Raw genomic sequence first — 13,428 nt, forward strand, 5'->3', positions numbered from 1 at the left:
CTTAATTAGGGTTATAATCAATAACCCGACTGTTAAATGTGCCTGACTTTATAAATCATCCATATATGTCTACAGAAATGAGACACATCCTGGTTCTGTTGCCTGAGTGTTTGTTTAATGGCCTACTGATTCCGTGAGCTCCAAGCCTTACGCATCCACAACATGTCGGATAAAGCAATTTCACAAATGCGGCTGTTTTGCTACGCTGTAATATAGGCTTTACACTTTTCCCCCCCATTTAGAACACACACTCTGGTATTACTTATCATTTATTTAGTGTGTACACTGTTCCAAATGGTCAAAAAAAATTGAATATTGTAATCTAACAGCACCTGTCACACATTAATGCGCATGCAACGCTCGCTCTGATACCCTCCTTTTTCCTCCATCTCCTTGTTGTTATTATTTTGATCATCATTATAATAAGTAATGTCATTATAATTAGTAGGCTTATTATAGCAGCCTTCTATAAACACCAATATGCACGTAGCGCTTGATCCTTATCTTCCCTCTTTTTCTTGATCTCCAGTAGTTTCCACAACCAAGTCAAATTTCTTCCACACATCTTACTTCCCCTTTCCCTCCTGAGCATTCTCCCATATCAAGTTCATTTTTCACATCCTCTGCATCCATTTTGCTGTCACGTGTTCAGAGTTTATAACTAGAGCCCGACCGATTTATCAGTTGACCGATATTATCCTTTTACCAATGTATTTGTATCGGCGTTTAATCCATTGAAAATTACAGAAATAAAATGCTGAGAAAAAGCTTTGCAAAAAAGCCTTCCATCATAGAATTACTTTTTCATGCATTTCTTTATTTGACCTAAAGAGGGCGCTCTTTTCATGGCTATATACCCATCTTGCCTTGATGCGCTACACTAAGACTGGACACTACCACCGTGCCAACGCAACTACCCCAGTAAGAGGGGAGAGTGAACTAACTTAGTCTTACTGCTTCTACGGTGAGTGCTGAGTAGATAGAAGCTTGCCAAAAATGTGCGCTGGTCATACTGTTATGTGACGTGTCATGATCGGGTGTCGTGACAAACAATGGATGGATGCTATGCCCGAATGTGAAGTAAGTGCCGTGCTAAGAACGTTCAACTGTGGTAATGTTAACGTTACAGCCCTTTAGTGAAGCCCGCGAAATCTGGTGTTATATTTGCTCTATGCAAAGGGTAATCCTCAACCTCTGTCATTCAAATGTTTTCAGAGCCACAAAAAAAAACTTTGCAGGTTACAAAGTAGCACTTCGTAGCTATGTTTTGGACGTCCCTGCGCTAAACCCTAACCTTAACACTTACCTAACCCGAACCCTTACCGTAACCATACGGAGGAAAGTTCCAAGGAATCGCAGATAGCAATGAGGCAATGCTTGGTGTGAGAGGCATCTACCAAAATTCAGTAGCATTTTGGGGAATATTCAGAGGTGGAAACCTTCCGTGGGAATTAACAGGAATATATGGAAATTAACCTAAATATATGCAAATTATATTACTATCATTGAAATGTAGATGTTTTTTGCATTGGATATATTTACCATATCATATGGAGACAAACACAAACCTTTTTACCTTGTCAAAAGTAGACATAATTGCAAATAATTGAAATCCTTCCAATAGAAAAAAACCCAAAACGATTTAGTTACGAATTTAACTTCAATTAAATGGGTTGACTCTTCTCATTGGATTATTTCACTGAACATCAAAAGAAAGGGAATATTGAATGATTCTTAATGATCCATTGCATATCCCAGTAACGTTTTCAACATACAGTTGAAGTCGGGAGTTTACATACACCTCAGCCAAATACATTTAAACTCAGTTTTTCACAATTCCTTGACATTAAATCTTTGTAAAAAATTCCCTGTCTTAGGTCAGCTAGGATCACCACTTTATTTTAAGAATGTGAAATGTCAAAATAATAGTGTAGAGTGGTTTATTTCAGCTTTTATTTCTTTCATCACATCCCCAGTGGGTCAGAAGTTTACATACACTCAATTAGTATTTGGTAGCATTGCCTTTAAATTGTTTAACTTGTGTCAAACGTTTTGGGTAGCCTTCCACAAGCCTCCCACAATAAGTTGGGTGAATTTTTTTCCTCCTGACAGAGCTGGTGTAACTGAGACAGGTTTGTAGGCCTCCTTGCTCGCACATGGTTTTTCAGTTCTGCCCACAAATTGTCTATAGGATTGAGGTCAGGGTTTTGTGATGGCCACTCCACTACCTTGACTTTGTTGTCCTTAAGTCATTTTGCCACAACTTTGTCGTAGCTCATTCTTCCGAGCTGGAATCAGTGCAGTTTATCCTCCTTTTACTCAACTGTAGTAACACAGTTTTGCCAGAAAATAATCTAATCTTTCTGGTGTTCCTAAATTTTATGTGGTGCTTACGTTGTTATTCATGTTGTATTATTATACCTTTATTTCAACAATGAACACAGACTGAGACCAAGGTCTCTTTTATCTTTGGGCCCTGCTTATACATGTCAACACATACAGTTTCAGAAACTACACAAGACAAACAAAATAATCACAGATAACACAAATACAGCAGCAGATTGTTACATTTACACACAGGTTATTTCCCTAACAGCACAAGAACTTGCATTACCTGAAACAGTTACAAGCAATATAAAAATGCTCCAATACATTTTTTAAATGGGCAACAGGGGGACAAGTCTCAAGTTTAAGTTTAGTCTGCAGGCTATTCCATAGGCAAGGAGCGTAACAGGAAAAGGCAGCCATACCCAACTCTTTTGAAATCTCATGGGCCTCAAGTTTAATCCATGCTTCAGACCTGGTTTTATGAATTATAATTCTAATGCTGATGAGTGATGATAAATAAGAAGGTACAGTGCCTTGCGAAAGTATTCGGCCCCCTTGAACTTTGCGACCTTTTGCCTCATTTCAGGCTTCAAACATAAAGATATAAAACTGTATTTTTTTGTGAAGAATCAACAACAAGTGGGACACAATCATGAAGTGGAACGACATTTATTGGATATTTCAAACTTTTTTAACAAATCAAAAACTGAAAAATTGGGCGTGCAAAATTAAAAGCGCACAGAGAGCATCATGAAGAACAAGGAACACACCAGGCAGGTCCGAGATACTGTTGTGAAGAAGTTTAAAGCCGGATTTGGATACAAAAATATTTCCCAAGCTTTAAACATCCCAAGGAGCACTGTGCAAGCGATAATATTGAAATGGAAGGAGTATCAGACCACTGCAAATCTACCAAGACCTGGCCGTCCCTCTAAACTTTCAGCTCATACAAGGAGAAGACTGATCAGAGATGCAGCCAAGAGGCCCATGATCACTCTGGATGAACTGCAGAGATCTACAGCTGAGGTGGGAGACTCTGTCCATAGGACAACAATCAGTCGTATATTGCACACATCTGGCCTTTATGGAATAGTGGCAAGAAGAAAGCCATTTCTTAAAGATATCCATAAAAAGTGTTGTTTAAAGTTTGCCACAAGCCACCTGGGAGACACACCAAACGTGAAAGAAGGTGCTCTGGTCAGATGAAACCAAAATTGAACTTTTTGGCAACAATGCAAAACGTTATGTTTGGCGTAAAAGCAACACAGCTGAACACACCATCCCCACTGTCAAACATGGTGGTGGCAGCATCATGGTTTGGGCCTGCTTTTCTTCAGCAGGGACAGGGAAGATGGTTAAAATTGATGGGAAGGTGGATGGAGCCAAATACAGGACCATTCTGGAAGAAAACCTGATGGAGTCTGCAAAAGACCTGAGACTGGGACGGAGATTTGTCTTCCAACAAGACAATGATCCAAAACATAAAGCAAAATCTACAATGGAATGGTTCAAAAATAAACATATCCAGGTGTTAGAATGGCCAAGTCAAAGTCCAGACCTGAATCCAATCGAGAATCTGTGGAAAGAACTGAAAACTGCTGTTCACAAATGCTCTCCATCCAACCTCACTGAGCTCGAGCTGTTTTGCAAGGAGGAATGGGAAAAAATGTCAGTCTCTCGATGTGCAAAACTGATAGAGACATACCCCAAGCGACTTACAGCTGTAATCGCAGCAAAAGGTGGCGCTACAAAGTATTAACTTAAGGAGGCTGAATAATTTTGCACGCCCAATTTTTCAGTTTTTGATTTGTTAAAAAAGTTTGAAATATCCAATAAATGTCGTTCCACTTCATGATTGTGTCCCACTTGTTGTTGATTCTTCACAAAAAAATACAGTTTTATATCTTTATGTTTGAAGCCTGAAATGAGGCAAAAGGTCGCAAAGTTCAAGGGGGCCGAATACTTTCGCAAGGCACTGTAGTTTATTCAGAAGTGCTTTATAGACAAACACGAGAGCATGATGTTCTCGTCTCACGGACAGTGAAGTCCAACCCACATTTTTATATAAAACACAGGGGTGAGTTCTGTAGCTAGTACCCGTAATAATAAGTGCGCAATGATAATTAGCATCCAGCGATTTAAGTGCTGATGCCGTAGCATGCGTGTAGATAATTTCCCCATAATCTATAACAGACAAAAGTAGCTTGCACCTGTAAGTCACTCTGGATATCAGTGTCTGCTAAATGACTAAAATGTCAAGTGAGGGGAGAGAGAAAGTGGGTGGAGAGAGAGATGGGTAGTTGGCAGTTCCTCTTCGTTTAATACTAATGATAGGCCACACACAATTGTTTAAGTGTGGTTTCTGTCCATGGTGCTGTGTTTTGTGTAGGTTTATCTACTGTGCAGCTGAGGTTAATGCACCCCCTTAGGTCCACAACAGCACCACTGCACATCTCCCCCTCAACTGCGAGAGTAAAAGAGTCTTGTCCATGGGGTGCCATCCAGGTTATTGTGTTGTACCCACTGGAGCGTAGTAGGGGAGCTATACCAGTGTGATTCCTGCCTCTCCCCCTCTCCCCTCCACGTTGTGCAGTGTCACGGGGGAGCTGAGAGAGCTGTCTCCACCTGTCTGTCCACTCCACTGGCTGCTGGCAGTCTGGAGCGTGGAGGGAAATCCCTATCTCTGAGTAGAATGGAGAAGCCCTCATTCTCACTGGATAATCCCTAAAGCCCAAGGACGTAGCCTAGGACTGCATTAGAGCTGTCCTGATCTCATCTGGGTCCCGCAACACTAACAGATGTTCTTATGAACATTTGAAATCTAATCTAACACATGTTGTGTGCTTGTTAATTGGACGGGTATGGTACGGTGTTGTTGAGCTGACTAATGTGATTTGGCAGTGCCATTGGTGCGTAGCAGTAAGGGCTCTTTTACAGAGAGGGTAATTTAACTGAGGTGAGCAGAGGGGAAATTGGATGGAGTGTATAGGTTCAAATAGTGATACTTTCAAATAATGAGTTGGGTTGAGAACTGGTGACATGGTCACTAACCTAGATTATTTCAATATACATGACTGTGCTACAATTGAGGAAATGGAAATGACACTCCTTCACTACCTCTGCAAATTGAGACTGACTCACAAAAGCAATGTATGAGTCACTATATTAAAGTAACAGTCCGGTGTTTCCAGAGTTCTATGAAATAGTTTTCCTTCCAGGTGTTAAGATGGCACCGTACCGGATGGCCGCCGTTTTGATGGCTCCGCCCCAACTTTGCTTATTAAGAGAAATATCTATGTGAGAATGCTGTTCATTGACTACAGCTCAGCGCTCAACACCATTTTCTCTGCAAGCTAATCACCAAGGTTAGGACCCTGGGACTGATCACCTGCCTCTGCAACTGGATCCTGGACTTCCTGACGTGCAGACCCCAGATGGGGAGAATAGGCAACATCTCTGCCACGCTGACCCTCAACACGGGAGTTCCTCAGGGGTGTGTGCTTTGTCCCCTCCTGTACTGCCTGTTCACCCACGACTGCTTGGCCACGGACGACTCCAACACCAAGTTTGCTGACGACACGACGGTGGTAGGCCTAATCACCAGTGACAATGAGACAGCCAACAGGGAGGAGGTCAGTGACCTGGCAGTTTGGTGCCCGGATAACAACCTCTCCGTCAACGTCAGTAAGACCAAGTAACTGGTTGTGGACTATAGGAAACAGGGGTCGAGCACGCCCCCATTGACTGGGCTGCAGTGGAGCGGGTCAAGAGCTTCAAGTTCCGCTGTGTCCAAATCACTAAGGACTTAAAATGGTCCACGTGCACAGTGGTGAAGATGGCACGACAGCGCCTCTTCCCCCTCGAGGCAGAAAAGGTTTGTGTCCAAATCCTCAAAGTTATTGCAACAGCACCGCCCTTAATCACATGGCGTGAGGGTGATGCGGCTAGCCCAGTACATCACTGGGGCTGAGCTCCCTGCCTTCCAGGACCTCTATCAGGCGGTGTGAAAAATGGTAATTAGGTGTGTTCAAAAGCAGCTTTTCTGTGTTGGAATGGTGTGTGCGTAACCCAACAACAGAATGGTGTGGGCGTACCCCAACAACAGAATGGTGTGGGCATATGCTGATTTTAGTGGGGTAATATTTGATATGTCTATATACACTGAGTGAACAAAACATTAGGAATACCTGCTCTTTCTATGAAAGACTGACTAGGGGAATCCAGGTGAAAGCTATGATGGATTTGACAGGTGACATCAATCAGTGTATATCAGGTATTCCCAAACTGGGGTACGCACAATGCTGTCGGGGGTACGCCAAATAAAAATGTGATTCACAAGTAAAATATATACAAATATTCACATTTTCAAACCGTCCATTTAATATTTTCTAATGGGGATATACAGTTGAAGTCGGAAGTTTACATAGACTTAGGTTGGAGTCATTAACTCGTTTTTCAACCACTCCACAAATTTCTTGTTAACAAACTACAGTTTTGGCAAGTCGGTTAGAACATCTACTTTGTGCATGACACAAGTCATTTTTCCAACAATTGTTTACAGACAGATTATTTCACTTATAATTCACTGTGTCACAATTCCAGTGGGTCAGAAGTTTACATACACTAAGTTGACTGTGCCTTTAAACAGCTTGGAAAATTCCAGATAATGATGTCATGGCTTTAGAAGCTTCTGATAGGCTAATTGACATAATTTGAGTCAATTGGAGGTGTACCTGTGGTTGTCTTTCAAGGCCTACCTTCAAACTCAGTGCCTATTTGCTTGACATTATGGGAAAATCAAAAGAAATCAGCCAGACCTCCACAAGTCTGGTTTATTCTTGGGAGCAATTTCCAAACATGTTAATCTGTACAAACAATAGTACGCAATTATAAACACCATAAGACCACACAGCCGTCATACCACTAAGGAAGGAGACGCCTTCTGTCTCGTAGAGATGAACGCACTTTGGTGCGAAAAGTGCAAATCAATCCCAGAACAACAGCAAAAGACCTTGTGAAGATGTTGGAGGAAACAGGTACAAAAGTCTCTATATCCACAGTAAAACGAGTCCTATATCGACATAACCTGAAAGGCCACTCAGCAAGGAAGAAGCCACTGCTGCAAAACCGCCATTAAAAAAGCCAGACTATGGTTTGCAACGGCACATGGGGACAAAGATTGTACTTTTTGGAGAAATGTCCTCTGGTCTGATGTTGGGGAATAATCAGAATTGGTTGGTAACATAGGTAAGATGTTTTTATATTCATCATATGTTTGTAAGTTACTTCTCATCAGAATGTTATTTTTGTATAATATTGTGGCAGGGTTTGCAGTTATCTTTTCTATGTCAAGACTAAGTTGTCATCATGTGTAAACATATCTTTTGCTCCACTGTGTCTGTGTGCCAGTCAGGATGGCAGTGTCTGGAATCATTCTATGTTCCCCGTGAGCTTGTCTAGGATTGGTTGTATTTAGAATTGGTTGTATCTAAATGACAATTTTGATATATGCCTGTTGATATGGAGGATTGGTTTATGGTTCTGGGTTTGAGTAAGGAGACAAAGCTGAACGATTTATTATGTCTATGCTGTCTGACTATGCACACATGGAAAGCTGAGCCTAATCAAACCACCAAAGATGGAGTGACCTGTTGCAGAGCACTCACAGGGATAATGCCATGTGGATAATGCTTTGTGGAGGTTACATGTGCCTTGTCTGGCTTTTTTACTTACTCTTTGCTATTAAAGGATCTCAGCTGCAATGTGTAAGGGGCTCTCAGAGAATTCATTGATAGACACTGAATTGATCTGAGAGTCACAGGGTTGTGATAGAGCACATATAATTAAAGATGGACTTTGATAACTAACTCTGACTTGTGTTGTGGTTTGCGCTCATGATTTGGTAAATAGAGGAAATTTCCACGACACTGATGAAACAAAAATATAATTGTTTGGCCATAATGACCATCGTTATGTTTGGAAGAAGAACACCATCCCATCGTTTCACTGCCTTAAAATAAACCAATGTCAAATACAGGTAGCCCAGTCAAATAATAACATCCAGTCACATTAATCGTTACTCTCTCGCGGGAATTCCACTAATGCAGTCATGTAGTTGCTGCTCATTCCGTTTGCTCGAAAATGGATGAAAGGTTAAAAAAAGTAAGTTCTGCTTCCACGAGCACATCCAATGCTAACTCTTCAGTAATTCTACATTTGTTGTTAGCTCAGTTAGCATGGACGCAGACAGTTGTGAATCTGATGCAGCCAAAGAGCTACTGCCCCCTTACCCGGGAAAGCACCGAACAAAAGACAGGGATGTTGGACCATTGAAGAGGCGCAAATATGATGAACTACATTCATTTGGGGTTCACTTATATTGGGAGTAGTGCCTTTACTCAGCCACAGTGTGTCATATGTGCAAAAGTACTCTCTCACAACTCAATGATACCTTCACTCTTACGCTGACATTTTAGAAGCAAAACATGCTAATTTGAAAAATAAGCCATAGGAGTATTTTTAGTGATAATTAAGATTTTTGAGTAGTACGACATGTATAAAAGCAACAGATACCACTAATAACAAGGGACTAGAAGCATCTTATAAGGTGAGCTACCGAGTGGCTAGGACAGGCAAGCCCCATACTATTGTGGAGGACTTAATTCTTCCTGCCGCGGACAATGCTGGAGGAAAAGGCCCAAAAAACTACACAGACAACGCTTTCATCAAACAACACTGTTTCACGACGCATCAGTGACATGGCAGGAGATTTTATGAAACAATTAATGCTTTGCATACAGGCCAATGAATTCTATGTGTTATAGCTGGATGAGTCAACACACTTGGCGGGCCTTGCACAGCTCCTGGTATATGTCCGTAACTTTTTTGGGGGGTCAATTAAAGCACACCCTTTTCATTAACCTGTGAGTTATTCACAATTGTCTATGAACAAATAAGGTTTCATATTCATGGTTAAATAAAGAGCAAATTGATTGATTACTATTATATTATTATGTGTGCTCTGGTCCTATAAGAGCTCTTTGTCACAACCCGGCTCGTGGGAAGTGACAAACTCACACTCATTCTTATGTTCAATAAATGTATCGTATGTGTGTGTGGCAGGCTTACAATGATGGCAATACACAACATTTGAGTGCGCTGACCCTGGTGCTAGCTGGAGGTTGAATGTTTGTACGGGGGGTACGGGACTATAAAAAGTTTAGGAACTACTGGTGTAGATGAAGGGGAGGAGACCGGTAAAATAAGGATTTGTAAGCCTTGAGACAATTGAGACGTTAATTGTGTATGTGTGCCATTCAGAGGATGAATGGACCATACAAAAGATTTACGTTAAAATGTAATTTATTTTGGGCAATCCTCTTGCGAATTGAAGGAAAATTATGAAACACAGAGACGAAAGATACATTTCTGTATTTTTTTATTTTTTATTACCGTAATTTCCGGACTATAAGCCGCTACTTTATTCCCACGCTTTGAACCTCGCGGTTTATACAATGACGCGGCTAATTTATGGATTTTTCCCGCTTTCACAAGATTCATGCCGGCAAAAAACTGAGCACCGTCACATAATGTGACATTAATCGAGCGCGCTCAAACTTCCCATCATTCTGATTACGGTAGTAATTATGTCACCCTCATCATGGCAAAGACACGGAGAAATGCATATGATGCAGCTTTCAAGTTGAAGGCGATCGATCTGGCTGTTGGAAAAGGAAATAGAGCTGCTGCACGGGAGCTTGGCCTTAATGAGTCGATGATAAGACGTTGGAAACAGCAGCGTGAGGAACTAACTCAGTGCAAAAAGACAACAAAAGCTTTCAGAGGGAAGAAAAGCAGATGGCCCAAAGTATTTGCAGCGACTCGACATCAGTGTAAATCGTGCATTTAAGGTGGCGCTCCTTGTTCAGTGGGAGGCTTGGATGACAAGTGGGGAGAAATCCTTCACTAAAACGGGCCGCATGCGAAGAGCAACTTATGGTCAAGTCTGCCAGTGGGTCCTGACAGCGTGGAGCATTGTCAAAAAATCCACTATCATCAACGGGTTTCGAAAGGCTGGACTGCTGCGTGTTGAAGGTTGCAGCATGAGCTCAGCGAGGTATTTGCCTCCGGATGAAAGTGACGAGAGCGACAATGAAAACGATCCAACATCGGATGAAGCAATTCTGAGGCTATTCAATTCCGACACCGAAGGAGATGACTTCAGTGGTTTCAGTGCACAGGAGGAGGAAGATAATGACCAAGTTCATTTGTTTCAATGTACCGGTAGGCACCTGCGGCTTATAGACGGGCGGCTTATTTATGTACAAAATACATATTTTTTAATAATTCAGTGGGTGCGGTTTATATTCAGGTGCGCTTAATAGTCCAGGTAATTACGGTAGTCAGTTTTTGGGGCTTCCCTTGGCACCCATGAATACACACCGCTGCATCCTACTAAATAAACATATTGTAGTTGTCTTTATTATTTTTAATTAGGTGTGTTCAAAGAATGGAAGTCAGTAGCTGACACTGCACTTACCTGCACACGTCCGTGTTTGTGTGTGTATTTTTGCTTAGTGTCATTCTCTGCTCTTTTGTCTGTACTTAGCTTAGGAGGAGCCAGTTAAAGATGTACCTGCTGTGTCTGATCCTCCTTAAGATGGCACCTTGAAGGGCCTTTGTGTAAGAGGCACTTTCTCTAGCCATAAATTGACTCTTCTGTGACACACACACACACACAGTGCCACCTGAGCTCATGCAGGATGGATGAGCCTCTAAAACAGTGAGAGAGTTGTCCTTGACTCTGCATTCTGATGCCTGGACCAACCTTGTCATACTTTTTTTTTCTGTGATCTTATCCAAAAGTCTTCTGAGTGCTTTTCTTTGAGAACCTCAAACCTTTTCATCTTGATGGTCCCTGTGCAGCTTTGGTTGGATTCAGCACAGAGAAGAGCCATTATAAAAAAATCTATTCAAAGTACAGACTTTTGTTCCTTTTACTATGTCGCACACTGCAAATACTCAATATGTGACTAGAGGGTGACTATTAAACGGTTGAAACTATCTGGGAAAATCTGGTGCTGAAAAGACTACAGTTTGTACATGTCGGAAATTAGTATTTTGAAACTCCATCTTTTGAATGTGTTTTATTTTTCCCTTCTCTCTTCAGGGTACGAAAAGACCGAGGACACGGCAATCTCAGAGAAGACGTCCTTAGTTGACCAAGAAGACGCACGACTGATATTCCTCAATCAGCCACAATTGACCAAGTTCTGCAGCAATCACGTCAGGTAAAACCTCTGTTCATCGGGTTGGCCTGTCATTCCATTGTTTGCCTGCAGAATGCTGAAAGACAATAACTGTGAACATACAGTTTCCCGTATGAAAGGATAAAAATAGAAAGTGTTTAGTTTATAGCCCTAGAGACCTACTAGAGTGACTTACAGGTGTTACTCATCTCATGCAAAATATACCTTGACACAGGATGTTACAGTGCCTTGCGAAAGTATTCGGCCCCCTTGAACTTTGCGACCTTTTGCCACATTTCAGGCTTCAAACATAAAGATATAAAACTGTATTGTTTTGTGAAGAATCAACAACAAGTGGGACACAATCATGAAGTGGAACGACATTTATTGGATATTTCAAACTTTTTTAACAAATCAAAAACTGAAAAATTGAGCGTGCAAAATTATTCATCCCCCTTAAGTTAATACTTTGTAGCGCCACCTTTTGCTGCGATTACAGCTGTAAGTCGCTTGGGGTATGTCTCTATCAGTTTTGCACATCGAGAGACTGAATTTTTTTCCCATTCCTCCTTGCAAAACAGCTCGAGCTCAGTGAGGTTGAATGGAGAGCATTTGTGAACAGCAGTTTTCAGTTCTTTCCACAGATTCTCGATTGGATTCAGGTCTGGACTTTGACTTGGCCATTCTAACACCTGGATATGTTTATTTTTGAACCATTCCATTGTAGATTTTGCTTTATGTTTTGGATCATTGTCTTGTTGGAAGACAAATCTCCGTCCCAGTCTCAGGTCTTTTGCAGACTCCATCAGGTTTTCTTCCAGAATGGTCCTGTATTTGGCTCCATCCATCTTCCCATCAATTTTAACCATCTTCCCTGTCCCTGCTGAAGAAAAGCAGGCCCAAACCATGATGCTGCCACCACCATGTTTGACAGTGGGGATGGTGTGTTCAGGGTGATGGGCTGTGTTGCTTTTACGCCAAACATAACGTCTTGCATTGTTGCCAAAAAGTTCAATTTTGGTTTCATCTGACCAGAGCACCTTCTTCCACATGTTTGGTGTGTCTCCCAGGTGGCTTGTGGCAAACTTTAAACAACACTTTTTATGGATATCTTTAAGAAATGGCTTTCTTCTTGCCACTCTTCCATAAAGGCCAGATTTGTGCAATATACGACTGATTGTTGTCCTATGGACAGTCTCCCACCTCAGCTGTAGATCTCTGCAGTTCATCCAGAGTGATCATAGGCCTCTTGGCTGCATCTCTGATCAGTCTTCTCCTTCTCCACTCTGGATGAGCTGAAAGTTTAGAGGGACGGCCAGGTCTTGGTAGATTTGCAGTGGTCTGATACTCCTTCCATTTCAATATTATCGCTTGCACAGTGCTCCTTGGGATGTTTAAAGCTTGGGAAATCTTTTTGTATCCAAATCCGGCTTTAAACTTCTTCACAACAGTATCTCGGACCTGCCTGGTGTGTTCCTTGTTCTTCATGATGCTCTCTGCGCTTTTAACGGACCTCTGAGACTATCACAGTGCAGGTGTATTTATACGGAGACTTGATTACACACAGGTGGATTGTATTTATCATCATTAGTCATTTAGGTCAACATTGGATCATTCAGAGATCCTCACTGAACTTCTGGAGAGAGTTTGCTGCACTGAAAGTGAAGGGGCTGAATAATTTTGCACGCCCAATTTTTCAGTTTTTGATTTGTTAAAGTTTGAAATATCCAATAAATGTCGTTCCACTTCATGATTGTGTCCCACTTGTTGTGATTCTTCACAAAAAAATACAGTTTTATATCTTTATGTTTGAAGCCTGAAATGTGGCAAAAGGTCGCAAAGTTCAAGGGGG

General features: G+C 41.6%; 1 protein-coding gene across 1 annotated transcript in view; it reads left to right on the plus strand.

The window, feature by feature from the left end:
- LOC110538919 (phospholipid-transporting ATPase IA) overlaps nt 1-13,428 on the plus strand; it is a 231,317-nt gene that overhangs the window by 7,613 nt on the left and 210,276 nt on the right. The window contains 1 exon segment of the mRNA XM_090191385.1: nt 11,498-11,618. Coding sequence (XP_090047511.1) covers nt 11,498-11,618 — 121 coding nt within the window.

This window comes from Oncorhynchus mykiss, chromosome 12, assembly GCF_057628025.1.
Source record: "Oncorhynchus mykiss isolate SJ-2025 chromosome 12, ASM5762802v1, whole genome shotgun sequence".
In the NCBI taxonomy this organism is placed as follows: domain Eukaryota; kingdom Metazoa; phylum Chordata; class Actinopteri; order Salmoniformes; family Salmonidae; genus Oncorhynchus; species Oncorhynchus mykiss.